A 23638-nucleotide genomic window follows, 5' to 3' on the forward strand; every position below is an offset into this window, starting at 1 on the left:
TCCCTGGAGATATTCAAGGAGAGGCTCGATGAGGCCCTGGGCAACCTGGTCTAGTTGGGGGTGTCCCTGCTGACTGCGGGGAGGTCGGACTAGATGACCCTTGGAGGTCCCTTCTGGCCTGGGCAATTCTATGATTCTATGATTCTATAACAAAACCGGCTAAGGACACGTACTCCTTCTCTGCGCTCTCACAGAAATCCCCATAAAGGGACAAGGATTTATTTTTTTTGCTTTTTCTACTGAGCTCAAACTCAAAAGCGTTCACTAGAGAACGTGGCTGAGGGTACTCACACTCTTTATGATCAGAGGGTAGCGGGTGATTCTCTGCATAGGTTTCAGGAGGAAGCTGGAGAGGGGCATTCCTTTGCAGCGAGGGTCCAGGGCAAGTTTCTATGGTGCAACCCAGAGATTTAACACAGACATCACATTACTCATCAAGAAACAGCTGCCTCACTGCACTGAAAACTGTCTGATCAGATTCATTTTTCCAGGCATTCCAAGAAATCTTAGCTTTTTCAGCAAGCAACCAATATTGTATCTAGAACAAACAGGAAAGCTGGCACTGTCATTGTACTCAGATGCTTTGACAGCACAAGCCTCAGGATCACTGTTCATGCAGAATCCTTACATTCAAACCCGTCCCAGCTTTTATTTTCACATCCCAGGCTCTGCTCACGTTTTGAAAACACAAAGCAATGAGAGAAACAAACGCCTGATGTCAACAGTTCTGGCCTTTCTCCTTTCAGGGCCTCAAAGCCCCTGCATCAGCTGCAGCGTGGCAGCAAGTCCTCCTTTAATTCTGCAGCATGTCTGCCTGTGACACTCAGGTGACACCTCTCTCCCCGGCAGCCACCCCACTGCTCGGACACACCACAGGCCCCACTGAATTAGAAGCACATTCAGGACAACAGCTTTTTTTTAATTCCAGCTCCCCAGGCTCTCACTCCATCTGACAGCATGAATTTTTGGGAAGGTGCAGGCACTTTGTGGGGTTAGTGTTACACTGAAGTAACGAGCAATGGAATGGGGAGTAATAAATTAGCTAGAAAGACAGGTATATAAATAAAAAGCGCACACAGCATTAACCATGATCATCATATAAATACACCTTGGAAGGTTTTTAACTATTTTGGCAAGATTTTACTCTTATGGGTTATTTTGATCTGGTCGATGGTGGTTAGAGGGGCTCCTGTCATTGAGGATCCCAGCTTTTATTTTCAGCTATTGAGCAGGCTCTGCTCACGTTTTGGAAACACAAAGCAATGAGAGAAACAAACGCCTGATGTCAACAGTTCTGGCCTTTCTCCTTTCAGGGCCTCAAAGCCCCCGCATCAGCTGCACCGTGGCAGCAAGTCCTCCTTTAATTCTGCAGCGTGTCTGCCTGTGACACTCAGGTGACACCTCTGGCCCCAGCAGCCACCCCACCACTCAGACACACCACAGGCCACACTGAATTAGAAGCACATTCAGGACAACTGCTTTTTTTTTATTCCAGCTCCCCAGGCTCTCACTCCATCTGACAGCATGAATTTTTGGGAAGGTGCAGGCACTTTGTGGGGTTAGCATTACACTGAAGTAACAAGCAATGGAATGGGGAGTAATAAATTAGCTAGAAAGACAGGTATATAAATAAAAAGCACACACAGTGTTAACCATGGTCATCATATAAATACAACTTGGAAGGTTTTTAACTATTTTGGCAAGATTTTACTCTTATGGGTTATTTTGATCTGGTCGGTGCTGGTTAGAGGGGCTCCTGTCATTGAGGAAAGGAGAAGGCACAACAGCTACTGAATAAAATACCTTTAAGTAGTCTTTGAAATCAGCATCTTCATCGGTTTTCTGCTGCAGCAAGGAAGCCCCGTTAAGCTGGCAGCTGCAGAACCGAATGTAGGCCTGCATGTGAGAGAGCTCTGCTGCCAAGATGTCCCCGATCATCTGCACTGGCATTTTTTCTCCTCCCGTTTTCTTACGCACTCGCAAGGCTCTGAAGAGGAAAGAAATCACCGTCCAGCTTGGCTGCCAAGTCTGTGAGGCCGAAATCAAGAAGATCCTGACAACACCCATCTCTGAAAGGCCGCACGCCGGCGCGGTGAAACCCCTGACGCAGCACGGGCACTTCCAGGCTGGGACCTGAGCCCCCACCCAGCACCACACGCCGAGCTGAACCACCTCCCTGGTGGGGTCTGTGGGACTCAAGACTCTCCTTGGAGGTTTCTGGGACAATGGGCATCAATCTCTACATTCAACCAGCATCCCGTTTCTACGAATTATTAGCCACTTTGTCTCTTCAGTGTTTATTTTTAGAGAACAGAAGGTTGCTCTGCAGAAAACGGGGAAGAAGGCCTCCCATGCACATGCTTTTGTGTAGGCTCTAAGATATTATAGCAAGTGTGCATCTGTTCTTGCTGTTTATTCCCCCCTCTCTCATAACAACTCCTTCTTTGTGAGGTTGTCTGAATGTATTTAGCTGTTCTGAATGCACGTGTGCACAGGAAATCATCAGCAAGGACAGAAATATTTACTGTAACACCAGAAAACTTCCTGGGGAAAGGAGCAAGAGAACAAAGATAAAGAGAAAAACATAAAAACGTGGGTCAGTACTCACTTCAGTAGCTTTGTATTTGACATGATGAGTTCCTTCCAGTTAACAAAGATCAGCCCCATCTCTCCTTCGGTGAGACAGCCCGACTCGGCCATTGGCTTTTGGAAAACCTGCAGTGAAAAAACCAGAAAGCGGAGAAATTCTTCAGAGGCAGAAGCAGCTCAGCCTCTTGTTTAGCCTGGCAGTGATTATGCTTTTTCTGAAGGCTCAGTGTCCAATCTCCCAGGAGAAGTTAAAAGCAATTCCTTACTAGTGCTTGTGACAGCTACATCCTAAGTTTTCCTAAGAGTGTGACCTCATTCTGACACCGCCATCCCTGCTTGTGAAGCAGGGACAAGTGGGACCTGCAGGCTGAGGGAGCAGAGGAGCTTTCCCATCATTGTGGAGTCAACTGCTACACAAATGGCACTGATGCATCATAGAGAATCACAGAATTGCCTCGGCTGGAAGGGACCTCTCAGATCATTGAGTCCAACCATCAACCATCACCGAACTGTATCGCTCAGCACTACATCTACCCATCTTTTAAGCACCTCAGCCTGCGTGCAGAGCTACAGTTTCTTTCAGAGACCCTTGGCACAACAGAAAACCTGTATATCTCACTCTATTTAACTCCTTGAACACTTCACTGCAGAGTTGTTTTACACAGAGAGGTCAAGTCAGACTCCTGAGACCACCTAACGCCGGCCAGTTTCCACCCTGCCCAGTGAGGTGGTTTGGCTTCCAGAAATAAAATAGGAGATGAAGGCAGACAATAAACTTTTGTGGTGCTTACATAGCTTCTGTCACGAGCCTGTGCTGCTCTGCCAGACAGCCCAGCCCAGCCCAGCCCCTTCACACAGCGGAAACACCCGAGAACAGGTTGTGGAACACTTGTAAGATGACAGCTTTCACAACGTGAGGTTCATGCCTGGTGGACAACCACGTAACACTCACTAGAAAGGGAAGTGCTCACACAGCCTCACTTTTTTCCTTTAGCATTTCACCATTCCTAAGAGTCCCTTTCTGGCTATTACTCAGTAAGACAGAGGTGTTCTTTTTCCAGGTGCATTTCCACACCCAAGACATCTCACCTCTAAGACGAGCTGCAGGTCATCCATGTACCTTTCTTCTGTCTGGATGAGTTCATGAATGTAGCCCTGCCTTTTCCTTTCCATCGGCTGCATCGTGTCAAGGCTCTGGAGATCAGCACACCCTACAAGAAGGAAGCCAGCAGTTTAGATCCCACTCAGGCCATCGGATCTGAGGAATTAATGAAATTGCATCAACACACAGCAGCCTTTGGTTCAGTCTATATACCCAGCATTTCTCCTTAAAAACCCTGTCCCCAGCTACAGTGGGTTTCAAAATCCAGTGACGTAGTGACCAACCCCCTCCCCACTTTATGTCATTTTTCAATCTGTCACCTTTTTATTTCTTCAAACATCCCTTGTTCTTGTACTGTGATGCCAAAAAAAGAATTCCTGACTTTCTGCCACTCGTTTGTCTGATGATTTTTCTCTTCTCCTTTTTCTGCCCCACCATTTCGAAACCCTGATTTTTCTCTTACCTTAGGCCATGTCTTTGGGGAGATGAAATCATCTAGGATGTGTCTGGGGCTGATTTATGACTTTGCACCTTTAATCTCCACCCCATTTCTACAGTACTCTGCCTCAGTTATTAATGTATGATACAAACCACTAGTTTGGATTTGTAAAGTTATAATGAATAACGGGATAGCTGCGTCACTTCACAGTCACACAACTTTTGTTTTCTCATTTAGAAACAGAATGAACTCAAAATAATGATAATCAAAATCATGCACAGGAACACACAGACATTCAATGACACAAATCCCATGATAACATGCAGACCCTACAGCTTCACCCTGCTTTTTCCCTGCTGTATATATGTTAGTAAGCACAAGAGTGTTTGAAATCTAGTAACCAAATCAAAAACTGGTAAAAACAAAGTGGTGAGTACGTTTAGATGGGTAAAGGAGAGCACAGAAAGTCAAACCCCGTCCCTCTGTTACCCAGCATGTGCCAGCAGGGTACGGCAGAGCAGCCAGGTGGGGGAAAGAAAATAAACAATTACAGATAATTTGAGAACAGAATCACAGAATCAATGACATAATCTACCGCTTGGTGTGACAGCGTCAGATTTTAATACAAGGTGACCCGTGGATTTTGCAGGGTAGCAGAAAGGACGTCGCAGGGACTCATTTACATGTGGCATTTCTAGAGGAACAAAGCGTTTTGAAAGTCTGCAGGTGTCAGGGAAGGCAGCGTGACCTACAGCACGGAGGGGCTGGGGCTCCCTTGTCACCCTAACACAGCCAGGACACTAGAATGGGACTTGATTCTAGGCACTGCCAACGTATAGATCTGCTTAGGGCAAGGCTGCTCTAAATAATGAAACTGAAATGAGTTAGCAACAAACCTGGAGGGAAAAAAAACAAGAAACACTAAACTTGATGGGACAATGACTTAATGGGAACCTCCCAGGCTTGTGTGCTTCCTGCTGGCCAGGCTTTGAAGGAGCAGCATCCTTCAGCAACAGAGAAACACTGTCAAACGGAGCTATAAGTATTTTAACAGGGAAACCCTTTGGACAACACAAAGAATTAAGCAGGAAAGGCAACAGCTAGATAGAAAATCAGGACTTTTCAGTTCTGTTTTGTACCCCTAAGGAGGATCACAGATCTTAAGCTTCCTGACAAGATTTGAAAAAAAAAAACAAAAAACCAGCCACTTTTTATGAAGAAAGCTGGGATTGCAGCTTGTTTGATCGTGCAGAATGCTGCTTCTGGCCTTGGATATTCCCAAAGTTAAAATCAGCCCAAAATTCAATGAGGAAAAAGGAGCAAAGTTACATATCAAAGTAATTCCTACCAAGCGTGGTATCTTGGTCCATCACGCTTTTCCTGGATCCCAGCGTCATTCTCTAGTCTGCACAGGGCTGAGTTGAAGCCTACCTGGTTCCTGAGACATGACATTTTAGGATAATCAAGGGCTTTCACAGTAACTGGACTTGATTTGCCCAGATTTGGAAATCTCAGCTCTGACCACGTGGTTTTCTCTTCTAGTGCAAGGTACAGCCCCCAACACAAGCGGGGAGGGACTGAAGCCCCTGTTGCTGTTTGCTTGTATCACAGCTGTGAGAACAACCCCCGTGCTGGGCTTTGTGTCTGCCTCACGCTGTCTACTTGGAAGTCAAAGCAAACACTGGAAGGAAAACAGGCCTTTTTTTTATCCACCTAAACCAGATCTGGTTGATAAACTCATTATCAGATGCAAAACCACAGTTAAATTAACTGTCTCCTGCACTAATCTTGTATTTGGACTGTCAGCCTTTGGGATGAACGGATGAATCCTGTTTTATATTTAAATAAGCATTAGTGTAAACACCCCAAATTTTGATGAGTCTGGTGATACTGGCATAAAAACACAGTATGTAACCCACACGTCTGATTTTAGAGGGTGAATTCAGGCATTGGGATCTGAAGGGAAGAAAGGTGATGAGACAGAGAATAAACCAGCCTGCCTGCTGCATTTGCCAATGGCTTTTTTCCCCCATCGTGGCCCCAGTGACCCCGGGCTCACTGGTATGGAAAAGGGTGGACCCACATCTCTACCCGTTCTCCTCCCACCTTCCTGTTCCCTCCTTCCCTTGCATCAATTCTGGCACTTCTCTGACTCCCGGCTCACACCCTGGCAGCAAACCAATCCCAAATCCCAAAGGGGGAAAAGAAAGCAGTAGTTTTCTGCTCGTTTAGTGGCCAGGAATGTGTCTGGGAGCAGTAAAACTGCTTGGGTTTGGCAGCAGAAAGTCGTCGGTGTGGCTTCTGCCTGGGGAAGCCTCAGCCCCAGCTCCCCAGGCAGCTGAGGAAAAGCAGTGAGGTTTTGGGGAGAGCCTGCAGAGGGGGAATCTGAGCTCCTCACCTCCCTCTGGAGGGAACACTGAACCCCCAAGCACTGGGGGGTCTCTGGTACCTTTGAAACCTTGGGCTTCGCAGGAGAGCGATGTCTGCCACAAACCAGGTACCTCTTCCTGAGAAATCCCACTCTCCCAAGAGGAGGAAGCAGCTGTCTCGCAGGGGCCGGGTAAAACAAGCTGGAGAGTTTGTCAACAGGAAATCCCAGTCTCCAAAGTTACGGTTAAAATTATACTTCCTTCTCCAAATATACCTGAACAAGAAATACTTTCTTCCTACTAACATAACCCTGCATGAAAAACGCCCGAGGTTCATGGTTAAAAGATGTTCTACTCTGCAGGAGATTCAAAGGCCTCAAAACCCCTTCCAATTACTGACATCTTTTGGATTTGAGTACGTTGAAGGGGAAGAATGACACTTTTAGAAGAAAACAAATCTTCCAATCAAAGAAAGACGAACGAGACCTATCACCATTTCCAAAAAATTTCCATTTTTTTTCTTGGTTAAAAAAGGGGGAGTGAATTAAAATTCTTCACTTAAAAGCCAATTCCAGAGAAATGAGGTAAAAACCAGATGGATAAAGCGCTTTGTGAGATGCCTGGATCTGCCTGGGCATCTTAAGCCTCAAACACGAGCTCAAGCTCTTGCCGTGAGGGATCGATCTACACCAGAGGCATCACTGCTCCTGGTCACCAGTGAAGACTATTTAGGGGTGAGAGGTGGTCTGTATAAACTGCATTTGTAAGGAACTAGCTGGGTTTGTTCTTCCCCATTTTTGTTTTGTTTTTTAATTATTTTTTGGGTTTATTTAGCTCAAGCCAGTCTATATGGCTGGAAAAAGCAGATAAGGGTTGGTTTATTTTGCCTGAATGAGCCTGCCTCTATTTTCCTGGGCTACCACAGAAAGACTTCATCTCACCTTAAGCACCATGGGCTGGCACTAGAACAGCCCCTGTCACAGCACAGCCGGAGAAGAGAGTGATGGTGACACCGGGCATCACCCACGGCCCTGCCTACTGACACCACCAAAAGGATCTAACCCAAGAAATCTGTCACCACGGAAAGACTGGTTTCCATCAGGCCCCTGGGAAACATTAAGAAAAAAACCTTTCTCCAGTCTCCCCTAATCAGCAAACACAGTGTTCTCTCTTTGCTACAACAGGAGAAATTTACCATTCCATTTTCAAGAGGTAAAAAAAGCCAAGTGAAGCGGCTCTGTGGGTAACGTACCGCTCGTACCAAGCTATTCCGCTGGGAAAAAAGTCCTCCCCAGATGGACACGAAAAAAAACCACAAGAGACAAACTAGATCCTTTTATGTGTCCCTTTAATAAAATACATTTGCATAGTTATCTTACAACTTTGTTTAAAAACAAAGATGAACAGTTGCCTCATGCTAAAGCACAGCCTGCATTTGCACGTCTTAACAATCATCCTCAAACACGGATACTCTAGCGTGGAGAGAAGAAGGAGAGAGTTTAAGGCAGCACACACCGTTACGTAGCAGTTTTATTAGTTGGTTACATGAAAGCAGCACGACCCTGCAGCAGCTCCCAACACAACTGCAGGCCGAGGGCTGGGGGCATTCCTACAAGCAGACTTATTTACAGGTGTTTTCAACCCGACCCCAGAACATCACGATCACGCAGGGATACGATCTGCCCAAGCATGGAGATGGCGTCAATATTCCATGACTGGTAGGAGATTCGATTATTAGGGTGTAACGTTTCTGATGGAGGTTTTTGCCCTCTGCACTCCTAACTGTGATGTTATTAACGCTGATGTTGTGTGCTCTCACAGCCCTCCACCATGGCTGCCCACTCACACCCCGGCCCCGCAACCGGCTCTCGGTGGAGGCACCGCTTTTCCTGCCCAGATCCGGCTGCTGGGCTCCCACAACTGTACTTTTGTGACACTACACTTTTGTAGGTGGGTCAGTCCCTCATGCAGACGGGACAGTGACAGAATTAGAAGTGGTTCAGTACCTGTTCTTGTGCACTGACAGCACCGTTGACGTTCTCACCCCCAATGATGGCCCCTGTCCTCTGCTGGGACACGGTATGAAGCAAGACCAGCAGTTCTGGCTGCAGGTTGAAACGTTAGCCTTGTGTGGCTCTGAGCAATGCTCAGACCCTCAGCTCTTCCCTGGGGACTATTCTCTATCACTCAATATATTCTCTACCTCGTCCTTGGTTCCAAAGCCAAGCTTTTTAACCCAAATAAGGGCTGAACGCTTCAAACGCTCCTTCTGCTGGGCTGGCTGGGGCTCTATGGGCTTGTACCAACAGGGAGCAGATTGCACACAACCAGAGAGAAAGTAACACTTTTGAAAGGAAAAGTCTGATTTAAACCCAACTTCTATTAACTACACCTCTTCAGTGATACAGAATATTATTTTAAAATAATCTTGCCTTACAGACAACCCTGGCATAGTCCTTCCTATGGGTGATTGATGTATGGACACGATTCCTCCTGCACCAGCGTGCGGGGAGAGCTGAGCTCTCGGGTGATCGAGCTGCATTAGGCAGACTTTTGCAGTAAAGATAAATACTGAAGGCAGGGACTACATCTCTTTCAATCACCATTATTAAGATGTATTATTATTATTATTACAATTAGGGAATTTAGAGTGTACTTGGGTAATACTGAAACATGAAGAAGTAACCCTGAAAGCCCCAAATGCTTCATTTCAATACTCAGTTACAACTGAGGGGCAGCTGTTTCAATAATTATCAATGCTCATATCTACGGACCCAACTATGCATTTCACACTACTGCCAAACTATACCTAATACTACCCTCATCTCCAATTTTATCAGTTAAAAAATGGGTAGAATGCCAGTTGTTTTTGGAAAATGCCATATAACTATTTCCTAGAACATCCTGGATAGGTTTTGAAGTTGGTTTTGATTTTTTCCAAAGACAATTAGTACCAATTAGGCATTCAAGGAAAAGTGTCCCTGAACATTAGAAATCCATTTGGCTCAAATCTCCCAGATTAACAGTGCCTTTTAGAAATGGCCTAATTTATAAGATCGCCTAATGATTAGTCTACAGTAAGTGACCGCTTGATGCCACAGGTGTAGCACAACACACTCCAGGCTGTATTAAACAGGCTTTCAAAGTCAGAAATTCAGAGAAGTTAGCATATTTTAGTAGAAATACTTAAAATGTAGTTTCATAGGGAAATCCAGTCTGCTAGAATACTTGAGGAATTATCTAGCACGTGATTTGCCTACAATAACACAATTTCATTCTATAACAAAATATTGGTTTTGACAAAATACATCCAGAATAAAAATCCATTTGTAGTTTTATGCAGGCACGTTGCTGTAGTCTGTATTGCACAAAAGATATCTCTCTGAACTAAAGGGCACATATACATTATTTGATCAAGTATATTAAATACATAACATCTCTTTCTATAGAAATTTTGGAGAAAGGCTTTTAAATCTCTGCAACTGGACTAACCTTTTCCTGATAGTACCTTCACAACATTCATATATATATATATATATATGTATTACAGTAAACAAACAGTGTTTTGTAAACATTTCTGATTGCATAAGTGACCTTTGCTGTTTTGTAACCACGTTCAGGAAAACAACTAAATTAAATACCACCTCTACCAGGTCTCTCCTGTTGTTACAGAAGCACAGAACTATTCAATCAGACAAGGAGTCTGCTAAATTAACCCTTTTATTTCAAGGGGTACCAGGGTTATAGTCCTGGCCCCTCCCTTGCCCCAAACTAACAAAGGGTGGGCACCTTCACTGCACTGAGCTGCTGAGGTGCCATAACTGTACCTTCAAGAACCACTTCTGAGCTGAGGAATATAGATAGTTCCATTTTTAACCCCAAATGATCTGCCTTCAGCTCCGGGTGTCTCTTAGTGTTTCTTTTCTGGCACCATCCCTTTATGGAGGTTACCCAGGTATTAGGCTGCTCATTTATTTAACAGAAAGAAGAGTAGCAGCTTTCAGATAGTATTTGCTTTAAGTCACTGCAGGCCATAGCCAGATAAAATCACTATTCAGTACCATTGATTACTTAATGCAGAAAAGGGGCAGGGAAAGGGCTGAGGAGCAGAGAGGCTGTGTAAGTACTTACTGCAGTAACCAGTACATGTTTGCTCTTTGCTAAAACTGAAAGCAAATATGAATTATCGGAATCAAGTATTTAAAGGAAGGAGGTTGTTTGGGGATAGGACATACTGAGCCAAACCAACCTGAATTCCTGCTATAGCACTGCTGTGAAGGAGGAAAAAAATTAAAATATCCTCCGCTCTACGCTTAATAATTCTTTCCCCAGCTAAAAGGGTATGAAAAGGCTGGATGGATCTAAATCTTAGATCTTGGAGCACATTTGTAATCACAGTGACTACCAGCAGCGGAGACAGGTAGGGTTTGTTTTCTGGATAAGCCTTGTAGGCTGCCAAATTTTCCAAGCTCAATACGTAAGAGATTCAATCAAGTCCATCAGAACAGTAATCAGCGAACATTTTAATTCTGCAAGGTATGTACATCACAACATTAAAAGAACACAAGTGCCCATTCCAAACAGCTCAGATAAACTGTGCAAATAGTGGGTCTTTGTGTGTCTGCAATCCCACCATGCAAACGATAACTTGAGATGCATGCTAATGAGCTACCATCGCCAATACCAAAGGAAAATGCTAAAGGAAACAAGAATGAACAGCAGTGAAAGCCACACAAAGACCCACTATCCTTTCTGCTTTTACAAATCAACTGTTAGATGTAGATTATAAGAAAACCCACAAAACTCTAATTTCTTGACTGGATCTAACGTTCAAACGAAGCAAAAGGACTGTGTCAGAGATATGTGAGCAGGGCTGGCCACCCTGCCGCCACGCTACAGTCAAACTTGGATAGTGGGTCTCTGAGGTGCTTTCACACTGGAAGACAACATTGGGTCCTAAAAAAAAACAAAGCAAAAAAAACAAAAATGAAGGATAAAATGAACATAAATTTGAAGAGTGACACATATGAGTTCTATGGACAAAGACAGAACAACACCAAAAAGGTCAGAAAGGAATGACTAACATTCAACTTTCTGAAAACAGACATCGTGAGCTTCTGCTCTGGCAATTTCATATTCATAAACACACACAGTTTTAAGTACTTGTGACCAGCCATTGCTGACTCTGAAAAACCCTTGTTGAGGAAACCCATTCACTTGAGGAAAGTTTCTTCCCATGGAAGATTTCTGTCATGTAGAACTCAACAACACAAGGTCAAACCCTAAAGTGGTTTTTTTTTTTTTTTTTAAAGGAAATGGTAACAAGTCCCTGAGATTTCAACAAAGCCAGCATTTCTCCTGAGAAACTTGTAATGAGACGTTGGAAAATCAGATAAAAACTAAACTTGTACCCAAAAGCCTCATTGGAATTTATTTATATTGGCACATAAAAATTAACCTGTTTGACTCCGTTCAAAGCCTTGAAAAGAAATGAAACCTTGTCCATGAAATAGGTACCACATCACTCGATAGACCCACCAGAAACCAAGGTCCACAGGGCCATGAGGTGGGCTGCAGCTGCACACACCCTGCGGGTCATCCAGGGACTATTCCACACCCCAAGGGGTCAACGTGGAAGCTTTATCAATCCTGACTGACAACGATAAAATAGTTTTAGAAATACAAAATGACTATGTCACTGTGAACTAAGGGACTGACTTTCATCTTTGGTAAAAGGGGGAAAAATTCTGGAGCTGTTGAGTCAAATCTTAGAATTAATTCTTAATCTTCTTGTGTTGTGGACCTGCAACATCCACACCTCAAAGCCACCAATACCAAAAACTCTTACTCCATAATCATAAAGAGAAGTTACTTGGCAGTAACTAGAGAACTTCAAAATCTGTTTTCCATACAGAGACACAGAAATGTGTGGGGAGAAAACTTAACTACAGAAAATATAAGAAGGCTCAAACTGGTCCTATGGATAAGAAGACAAACTGAAAGAAGGTACCTCGCTGAAAAACCAACAAATAAGGCAAGAACAACCAAGAGCAACCGTTTAAGGCAGATGAAGACTGGCTGAAATGACAAGATTATCTGTAGGCAATGGGGAAGAAGAGTGAAGTGGAAGTGCACTGTGCCTGCCCGGCCTCACACAGCCCTCAGGGAGAACGGGAAGAAAACATCTCAGACCGGTACAGCTACACAGAAGATCTGACCCTGAATGGTTGAGGAAACACTTGACAAAGAACAGAAGATTATTCCCTTAAATCTATAGCTATTTATACTTTGAAACCTCTACGTATCTTATTTATTCTTGGTGAGGAATTCTGTGCAAATATTAGAATACAGGCTCTTAAAATGTCATTAAAACACGAGTAAGTCTAATCATCACCAAGGTCACTGAGGGGACGACTCAAGTATTTTGCGTCTGCCATCACCTGGACTCGGTTGTGTTTAAGAGACCTGCTGATAAACCTATCCCACCCTTCACTGAGGTTTTTCCTTGCAGGATGTGCAGCTACACCAACAGGAAAAGTCACCCTGTCAGCACAGCTTATTGTGTTCACAGAGCTACTTCAGCAACCAAAGAGAGGAAACATCTCACTGACCTACGTTTATGGTTAGTGGTGGATCTGGCAGTGCTAGGTTAATGGTGGACTCAGGGACCTTAAAGGTCTTTTCTAACCTAAACGGTTCTATGATTCCAATTTTCTTCTTTGCTCGGGCAGTTTGCCATTACAGCTATAACCAGTAAGTCCCAGGAAAACTCTGGGTACAAAAGTGGTCAATGTAACAGAGTTTAATTTAAGGGAAAAGCCAAATTTTCCTAAACCTGTTTGAGTAAACCAAATCTGTCTGCTCCCTTTCAAATACCTCTACGTTTGACCATCTAGACGAGAGAGTGGGAGAAATTGCTATTCTTCAACAGAAACATTACAATACTCAGATTAACAATTCTTTAAAACATAACACTGCACTTTTAAAACTACATTCTCTCCAAGCTTGTCCCTAGAGGGCCACATCAACATTTCTGTGGGATGATCCCTTAGTGATTTCTCAAGAATACTAGTGAGAGTTCCTGCACCATATCTAAATAAGAGCAAAAATAATTTTAAGGAAATCCAAGCAAGTTTTGAAAGTTCAATCAGTACATATTTAAATATTTCTCTGGTTACAGAAGAACAGCACAGCACTAGCTCCCTGCTAACACAACCTACTAGCTCAGACTTCCCACCAATGGAATGCAGCCCAGCTGAAATCTGTGTAAAAAAATTCAGAAAGTTTTAATATGCAGCCAGAATCTTAATTTTATAGCCCATCTGGATTTAGTCAATGCTAGCTCTTCAAAATGGAGATTTTTGTCTCTATTTGAACAAACAAACAAAAACTTTCAAAGGATCATTTAAATGATTTAGATACGCCTAATCGAAAGAACGTTAAGTTCAACCTAAGTGCAGAAGTTTTTGACATCACAGCCACATCAGCATTAAAAAAAAAACCCCAACACATCAATGTGTTAAAAATATAAGCACAGATGTAATTTAGCTAAAAAGAAAACCCTGAGAATGGTGCCTGCTGTCTTCTCCAGAGGTTCCATAACAAGCTACCCAGGGAAAATATTTTAACTTTCCAATCCAAGCTGTACCTTCATTACCAAGTGAATTCTTCTCTAAGAACATCATTCTGTTGATCAACTCTCAATTCCAAACGGGTCCTACACAGTAGCTACAGGCTATTAAGTGTCTACCTCAACCAGGCTGGATGCATGTCTTGATACTGAGAAAACTACAAATGATGCCCATGGAAAAAATACTAAGTGAAGGGAGAAGGCTTGTTACGTCAAAGCAGCAATTTTTACATTAAGAGATGTTCCCAACCCACTGATGGCATGGGTTGATATGAAAGTTGGTTTGATCACAGTGCCAGGGTGAGCGTGGAGGGGAAGACATCAAAAACCTCTACTGGGTTTACGTGCAAAAAAGACAGAAAATGTTCCCTGTCAGACAGGTGTGTATTCTAGCACTCAGCTCTCAGCCTGCTGCTGATCATTTTCAGCTTAATGTGTGTTTTGATATATATCTTTTTTTCTCAGAATGGGATGAGAGCTGGATCGGTGGGAGCTGGGACACATGTACTTACCATAGGACAGATCACTTGCTAATGCTAGAACCATTTCCCTATCCTTTCTACAGTCATTTCTACTGAAGTTTAAATATAAGTTAAAGATGAATATAGCAGACACTTTCTCATATTTTATAGAACTGGAGCAAGTTCTGTAATCGAGCACAGTGCACTTTTTTGACCTCCCTCTAGCACACTGGCTGGTCGGACACGTGCTGGTTGTTTGTAGGTTCAATAGAGAAGTGTTTAAAGTCTTTAGTAGTATAGTAAAGTATTTAAAGAAAAGATATTTAAAGTATCAAGTTCAGCTGATGTCTGGATGAACACAAAGCAGAAGAATAGCAATGTGCCTTTGAAATAAAGTACCAAAACTAATAAAAAATGAAATTTGCTTACACTGCTGACTTGGATCAGAATCCGTGGTCATCTTCACGTAGTTTGAGGGGAAGAGACCTGTCACCCCATTGAGCTCTCCTTGCCACCAGTCAGCATCGTCTTTGCTCAGGACGTTAATGAGCTGCCCTTTGGAGAAACTGAGCTCATCTTCGTTGTTGGCCATGTAATCATACATGGCTATCACCTGACACACTGGGGAGAACAAACAAATACAGCAGAACGCTGTTATACAAGTATTAAGGCTGCTTTTGTGTGTCTTACATAACCACAGGAAAGAAACAACAGTCTTCATTGTTGGCCATATAGTCATACATGGCTATCACCTGACACACTGGGGAGAACAAACAAATACAGCAGAACGCTGTTACACAAGTATTAAGGCTGCTTTTGTGTGTTTTACGTAACCACAGGAAAGCAACAACAATTTCACACACAGTTACACAAGGAAAACGCCACACGATCTGATCTTGACGTGGAACTGTCCTCCCTTCTTCTTTTACTTTTTTTTAATTTGGCCAGAAAGCAATATTTTTTTCTACTTTAGATATCTATGCACTCATACAGCAAATTGATTCTGTTAGTATAGCATCTACTGACCTTCTAAACATTTTAAAACATAATCAAGTACACTTCTGTCTTTTACCTGCTCAGAAAAGCAAGTGAGTTTGATTCTCTTACGGCTGGTACTTGTGAGAAAATGTGGCAATGGCAGAGGAAACACATTAGCTAATGGTGAGCTGCCAGTTTAGCCAAAGGGAAGCTTGGTCCAGTAACACCCAGGAAGCTGTTTACGTATAAACAAATCATAGCTGTGAAGAACAGCACAATTTGAGCATGCAAAACCAAAAAAAGTTCATTTTCTGTGAAATAATCTCATTTGTACCCAGCCATTCAAATGGAAAAATCTAGTAGAAACTTGCTGCTTGGCTATTACAGCATGTAATTCCTAGATCAGAGAATTATAGAACTGTCTAGGCTGGAAGGGACCTTTAAGATCATTTAGTCCAATCATCAACCTAACTCTGATAATTCCAAGGTGTTTGCCAATAATTGTTAGTTTTCTTTAAGACTTTTGCCAGCGTTTGGAAACATGGGGTTTCCAAAGGAGAAGAGCGTGGCTCTTCAGTGGGTGCAGCAAAATTAAAAGCTCTTGCTGTAGAAGATGGGCTGCTGATCCTCATGGATTTCTGGCTATAAATGTCTTCGTACAACTGGGACTCTGTTGCAAGGCACGCAGAGGACAGTGTATGGCAGGGAGGGACGCTATGAGGAACTGTTTTGATTAAGAAATGGGGAGATTTTACCTTTCTTGGACAGAGGTAAGAGCTGAACTCAGACTCCGACTAGGACTTTACCATCCCCAGTGACACTGCTTTCAGATACAGCCATTAAACAGAATATTAAGCTAGTTATGTAAGTCAGATTGGTATCTGAACAATTGAAGCAGTTACATAAAGTACTCTAAATGAAAGATAAAGTCATTTTTTTTTCACCTGCGGGAGCAGCAGACGTGGTTCTTTCAGTGCTCGGCCCCAGTAATTTCACATGGCTGGCAGGGAACCACCCTTTCTGTCTCTTTTTCCCTCTTGCCTGTAAATGTTTAAAATGGTTATTACACAATTAAGAAACCAAAGAGTCTACAGACTGGAGAAAATGCAACAAATACGTTACATGGGTTTGCCAACAAAAGTCAGGCTTCCAAACAGCCACTAAATACTAAATAGATCTCAAAAGGAAATAATCTGGCTAAAGGCTAGAATATCCCAATTCAAAGCCGTTACATGGGTTTGCCAACAAAAGTCAGGCTTCCAAACAGCCACTAAATACTAAATAGATCTCAAAAGGAAATAATCTGGCTAAAGGCTAGAATATCCCAATTCAAAGCTGCACCCTACTATGTTCTGGCAAATGTATTAATCCAAAATTTTCAAGTCCAGCCAATTACTTCAGCGCAGAATTTAATTGTAGTGCTGAAAATTCGCTCCATGAACATTCCACGTGTGCATCATACTAAAGCTGCACCCTAATATGTTCTGGCAAATGTATTAATCAAAATTTTCAACTCCAGCCAATTATTTCAGTGCAGTATTAAATTGTTGGGCTGAAAATTTGCTCCATGAACATTCCACGTGTGCATCATACACGGAGTCTCTAATGAGATACCCAGCACGGAGGTAACAATTAAAAAGCTGCTTTTGAAAATCCTGACCTACGGCTTTGATACCACTGCTGACCCAGTACAGCACGTCAGAGTTTGAAAAGAAATTCCTTATTTTTCAGTCTTTGCTTTTTGAGTCCCCCAGGTAAAGACAGTGTAAAGACACTTCAAAAAAAAAAATAATATACTTCAGTGTGCACAAAGAAGTCGGGATGTAAAAGTGAGCACAGGCTTTAGAAAGCAGTAACGGCAGAGTGAGCTCTGTTATAACAAAAAAAAAATTCAAACTAGCAAGAATTAACTATTATGTACTTTAGTTCCCCCCCCCCTTTTTTTTTGATTCTTTGAGGCTTCGTCCTGACCCAGCACTGTGCCTACTTTTCTTAAAATACAAACTATTCATTGTTTTCTGTATTATTTTTTTTTTGCACATACTATGAATAAATTTTCCACTGCTGTTAATTCACAGGAACCCAGTGCAACAATTTCTCAACTTGCTCACTGTGCTCCCTCCTCCAGTACCTGGTGTTAAAAACAGATGCTGGAGAGTTAGATCAGCCCCGTTCCAGCTGCTGGGGAGGGAAGATTGGTGTTAACGAGTATTCACTCAAAATGGTGTTCACTCAAAATGGAGCGTGCGAGGCTGTAGGATACCTCAGGAGAGGCCAATTAAGTGATATTAAGAGGACAGAACCTTCTATTGTGCTGTTCAATCCCAATATTGGAAATAGCATTCGGTATTGGAAGTAACGGTTAAATTCAGGCTAATGCTGCAGGGTCAGCTAAAATTCAGCTGAAGAAAAAGGTAACAAAGAGACATTATAAAATTGTGATTTATCTTTTTGCACTGGTTGCAAAGATGAAGGTTGTTATGGACGAGATCCCTGGGGCTCCAAATTCAAGATATCAACTATGATTTGAGAAGAACATCACGGAACAGTAACCCTCAACCCTTGGGACTAGAAATTCATCACTGGGTGAGGAAAGGAGAAAACTGGGAACAGCAATTTTCACAATAAACTGGCTTCCAACTCCAACTTCCAAGAATTCCTGTTCTTTCATTAGAATAATTTCATGATTTAATGTTTTAGCAATTAAATCCTAACCAGTTTATTAACTGTCAACATCCCTTTTCCCTCTCCCATGCACAGGTTCACTCAGTTTTCCTATTTTCTGTGACCAAAAAAAAATCCTAAAATAAGCCAAAAAACAAACAAGAACAAAACCTCAAGATTTAATTAAAAACTTGTTTTTCCCCATATATGGTTTATACAAGATGAAAATAACTTTGTAGCCAGCTTTTAGAATGCTATACTTAGTTGTTTTCTCAATTAAACCCAAGATCACCTCCTTACCGTTCATTAAGTCACAATTATTTCTTTTCCAGTAATTACCTGCAGCTCTCCTTGCCACCAGCCACTAGCATTTTTCTTCAGAATAAGTATTAGCTGTCCCGGAGCAAGACTAAGCTGTTCAGATCCTGATGCAGCATAGGCAGTAGTAACCTGAGCAATTTCTGAAAAGATAATATATTCATTGCATTTGTTATTTTTTTTTCCATTAAATTTGTTATTTTTTCATTACATTGAGAGCTACATCCACAGAAATATCACGGTACATATCATGCAGCCAAGCACATTAGCCCCCACTGAAGCACTGCTATGAACCTCCATGCTCATAGCCATTTAAGAAACCTTTTAACATTTAGAAGTGTTATCTCACACTTACCAGGTTTCTTATTCATTGTTCCAGTTTTGCCAGCACTACTAGAAGCCTACGGAGAAAAAACAATAATCTTTTAATATGCTATAAAAACAGTAGAGTTTACGCCAACTTTAAGGATGTGGACAGAAAAGCAGATGGAGATTTTAATTTTGAGCATGTATTTAACATTTAAAAAATGTACGCCGAGAGACAGCGCGATGCTGTGCTAGAGCACTGATTTAGCACTCCAGCTACCCAGGATTTTCTTTTCTGTCAAGAAGACAGAAAAGACCTCTGTCTAAAATCACTACCTGAGAGCTAGATGTATTTAACATTTAAAAAATGTACGCCGAGAGACAGCGCGATGCTGTGCTAGAGCACTGATCTAGCACTCCAGCTACCTAGGATTTTCTTTTCTGTCAAGAAGAGAGAGAAGACCTCTGTCTAAAATCACTACCTGAGAGCTAGGTATCAATAGGTATCCCCTCATGGTGTAGGGGAGGACTTTGTAGAGTTGGGTAGATGGTTGGACTAGATGATCCCAAGGGTCTCTTCCAACCTAGACAATTCTATGATTCTATGATTCTAATACCAGTAATGCAATAAAACTGAGAGAAAGCACCATGTGCTAATTCTCAGAATACAAACTCACTTCTTGATCCTTTGGTCTGACATAATTGGAGGGGAAGATTCCAGTTCTGCCATCGATGCTCCCGGTCCACCACTCCCCTTCCTTCTGGGTCACCAGGATCTCCTCACCTTCCGTGAAAGTCAAGTCCCCAGGCTCGGAGCTTGAGTACGAATAGAGGGCGACGTACTCTGTGCAGACAGCAGACAGAAAGGAGGAGACAACAGTTTCAGATGGGAGGATAAAAGCAGGTCAGATGCCAGTCAAGGTATCTTTGGTATCAGCATGTTCATCAGCGTGTTCATATCATGGATCTTCACAACTTTGCCCACCAAGCTTCCTACTTTTTTGATTGCAATCACGTCTCGCCCCACGCTCACAACTCTGAGTTGCAGTTGCACAGCTTTGTACAGCCAGGTGAATTTGGCAGAGTCAGAGTCACCACCCTCTGCTCAGCCTCCAGACCAGGGCTCAAAAACTCATCTCCTGCATTAAGGATTCCACCCTGTGTTTCACAGCAAGCACGTAAATTCCACACCTAAACCTGATTAAAACCACTCTTAGCTGACTAACACAGCAAAAATGAAAAACCCAAGTGGAATTAAAATATAATTGGGGAAGCATGGAGATACACTAGGCTTAGAAAGTGCTTTCCACAGATTTTTCTCCAGTAATATTTGTTTTCTCTACACCCTGCGGATTAAAGGAGAATGATCTACACTCAGGAGACTGCAAACCCCTTCTCATGTCTTTCATGTCTCAGTTCTCTCTGTAGAGAACAGCAGGAAGAGAACTTGGCTTATGGGTATGACATGTTAAGTTTTCAGAAATAAAATTAATGCTTGAGCAAAAGTCTTAAACCCAAAACCCAGGCCTACGCTCAACCTGAATTAGTTGTAAACTTTACTGAAGTTCCTGTTTCAGAATTCTTGTATCAGTAGCTCAACGTTTGCACTGTGTCTTTTGGAGAAGCATTAAAAGCCCTGCTCAGAAACTCTTCACGTATTTAAGCTCGTTCACATGCCATTAAGCAGCACCAGACTGTGTCATTAAGCAGCACGTTTCCTGCTGTCTCACCCTCTCCTGCTGCGTAAGACACCGCGCTCGGCTTTTTGTTCACAGCTGCATAAATAGCTTCTGGTCTGCAGAAAGAAAAAAAGAAGGTTTGGGTAACTAAAAGGCTGATTAAGAACAAATCTCTTTATTAGGATGAGGGTAATCTCACTTTGGTCATCTCAAAAAGTTGGTGTGGCCTCTGAATTCATTGCAAAGACTTCCCAACTGTCACACAGTGATAGGTATTACTGATATTTAAGATATAAATGGCATCCAAGAGCACATCTCTTCAAAAAAAGAAATGTGATGAAAGATGAAAATATATGTATTTGCAAATTATGCTAGCCAAAAGAAATACAAATTAAAGATTTTGTCTAAATTCTCTCATTCTAGAGGAATTCTTAGAACTTTATCCCAACGTGTGAAAAGAACAATTCACACACGATGGTGCAGCCATCCCAGCAGGAACCAGACTTTGAATTATTACCCAAACAGTTACCTTGCAGCATCGGAATAGACATAATCATCTTTTCAAGTAAAGAAAAATACATTATTTCTGCAAGTTGTGCAAGCTTACAATTATTTGTAGGTCACACAGAAATTGGCACCTTCAGAGGCAGAACACAGCTACACTGCGAGAGAGCTGACTCCTTAATGAACCACAACAACGTCTGGCGCTTGTTGAATAATCAACCACCACTGATTTTTCACAGCACTCAGCCTTGGAAGACTCTCTGTTTACACAGGAGTGAGCCCAGCATTACTTGGCTTTGCTGGAATGAAATAATCAAAGCCTAAAACGGCACGGTGTAAACAGTAAATGGTATTTATATTCTGCACTTTAAAGCGCTGCAAGAATTTTGCTCTCCAAACCAGCTCTTTTTGCAAACTGTTGAATAAAAGAAAAATGGAAGTTGCACTTACTCCTCTTTCTTGATTTCGCTCCCAGGTAAGAGCTTGACATATGATTTTGGGAACCAACCCCTTCCGCCGTGTACCTCTCCAAACCACCAGTTTTCCTGCTGCTCCAGGACAGTAATGATATCATTTTTTGAAAAGTTCAAGTGGTTATCTTTTTTTGCAGTCCAAGAGCAAAGTGCTTGTGCTTTTAAGTTCTCGACGGGCTGCCCCTGTTAAGACAGAAGCAGAGATGCTGATGGACCACACCAGGCCAAAACAATGTGTTAAACTCAAACAAACAAACATTGATGTATCTTGCACTGATGTTTAAGTGAATTCACTCTTAAGTGATGGCTGAGTAATTTGTTGTACAATCAGCAATATTTTACATTGATGTATGCAAGCTGTTGATTGAGGAACTATCTCTCAACTCTGCTTCTTATTTGTTAACAACATCTTATGTGTCTAACAGGTGAAAATTATTTTAGAATTATGAAACATATGAGTTTTCTTGCTTAGTGGTCCCTGGAAACATGGAATTTTGTCAACACACACCAGTGGAGCGTTCTGACCAGCTTCTTTATCCTCCAGCCTGTTCAGTGCACCCAGTATTAGAAAAATCATATTTTTGGTTTGGTTCTTTAAATCAATTTCATTAACATGAATCTAAAATACATAGAGTTCTCCACTCTCACACAGTGTACCTGTCCATGAATGGGTGAAACGGATCCAGGGGACACAGTGCGAGTGAAAGCCGATTTCTGCTGCCAGGCCGTGCTGACATTCAGGTTAGAAAAAGGGATGTTTTGGTAATCAGATTCTTCTGCAGATTTACTCGGTGAAAGTGGTCTGCAAATTGAATACAGGCACATTTAACACATTACAATTTTTTACTTAAAAAGTACCTCAACCAAACTAACATATATAAAACAGATATACTGCACTATGCGAAGCAAATTATTAAATCCTTCAAATTTCCAAGCTAAGACTTTCAGGTAGGTTCTTCAATAAGTTTTCTGCATTTATATTTTAACAACCAACACCCAACAAAACTATACAGCACATTATGTATTAGCTAAATTTAGAACAAGCAATTTTAACACAAACGTAACAAAAACTCACTCTGAAGCAGCTGAGGTAGTAGATAAAGAGACTGTAGGAGGAAGTAAGGCCTTCTTAGGAGACAAAGATTTTTCCCCTTCTGGTATTTTTTCTACATAATTGCATGGAAACCAACCAAAATCTCCTTGAAAACTCCCATAAAGCCACCCGGGCTCCCCTACAGTTTTTTCATCAACCTGTGGACAGGAGGATAAATACAAAACCAACACAATTAGCGGTGTGGAACGAGCAGGGTACCAGTGAGTAACCTGCTGGCACTCTGAGTGTGAGCAGCACTCACACAAACATCAGCATTTTCATCATTTTCCCTTTCAGAATCGGGCTGGTTTTGCTCTGTTGAAGGAACGGGGCAATGATGCAATTGCACTGGGTTTAGACACGGGTAGAGACAGGTCTCAAAGACGTTCTGTTCCTCCCAATGGGCCCCAAATGCACACCTTGGGGATCATCTACTACACCTGGAGCCACCCTGGCTCGGCAGAAATGAGGGTGTTTTGTGTTGTACTTTCCCAAATGTGCAGCCAAGAGGCAGGGGCTGGTGAGCCTGAGAGCCCACACAAACAACTGCTGCAGTTCTGCTCAGGGATATAATTAACTGTGTCATTTGACTGCATCCAAAACACATCCAAAGTGTCTGCTGTTTATGATATGATTAAGTATAGAGCATCCTTAAACATCGGTAGCAATATCGAAGCCTCCATTATAGCTGCAAATTAGAAAATTAGTCAAAATTAGGTGAAAATTAGCAGCTCATCAAATATTATCAGTTAGTTAGCTTAGTTGAGGTTTGGGGTATAAGAGGAGGAGGTGGTGGCAGCAGCTGTTAGCCTATTTCTAAAATAAATTATCAGTAGTCAAATGAGACAGTTAATTATATCCGAGAAGGAAGCCAAAACAAAACCTACTTTGCTTTCTCCCTCTTCCATGCTTCATTGGTATGAAAATGCAAATAAATGATTTCACATTATCTAACTGAAACCTAATACTTAAGGGTTGCAATAGTTTTTACCACATTGCTTTGTAAATTCTCCCGTTTCACCTACCCAATATT

The 23638-nt window shown here is 42.2% G+C and overlaps 1 protein-coding gene across 1 annotated transcript in view; it reads right to left on the reverse strand.

Annotated features, from left to right (window-relative positions):
• Positions 1-23638, reverse strand: part of LOC106896637 (intersectin-2-like) — a gene marked incomplete at its 5' end in the record, with an annotated part of 49801 nt that overhangs the window by 21549 nt on the left and 4614 nt on the right. Inside the window, 13 exons of the mRNA XM_014956755.1 lie at positions 292-390; positions 1804-1987; positions 2609-2715; positions 3679-3800; positions 15020-15211; positions 16513-16609; positions 18572-18693; positions 18906-18951; positions 19534-19700; positions 20587-20651; positions 21490-21695; positions 22170-22314; positions 22588-22763. Coding sequence (XP_014812241.1) covers positions 292-390; positions 1804-1987; positions 2609-2715; positions 3679-3800; positions 15020-15211; positions 16513-16609; positions 18572-18693; positions 18906-18951; positions 19534-19700; positions 20587-20651; positions 21490-21695; positions 22170-22314; positions 22588-22763 — 1728 coding nt within the window. The remainder of the gene's footprint in view (positions 1-291; positions 391-1803; positions 1988-2608; positions 2716-3678; positions 3801-15019; positions 15212-16512; positions 16610-18571; positions 18694-18905; positions 18952-19533; positions 19701-20586; positions 20652-21489; positions 21696-22169; positions 22315-22587; positions 22764-23638) is intronic.

This window comes from Calidris pugnax, unplaced genomic scaffold (genome assembly GCF_001431845.1).
Source record: "Calidris pugnax isolate Ruff unplaced genomic scaffold, ASM143184v1 scaffold171, whole genome shotgun sequence".
NCBI lineage: Eukaryota > Metazoa > Chordata > Aves > Charadriiformes > Scolopacidae > Calidris > Calidris pugnax.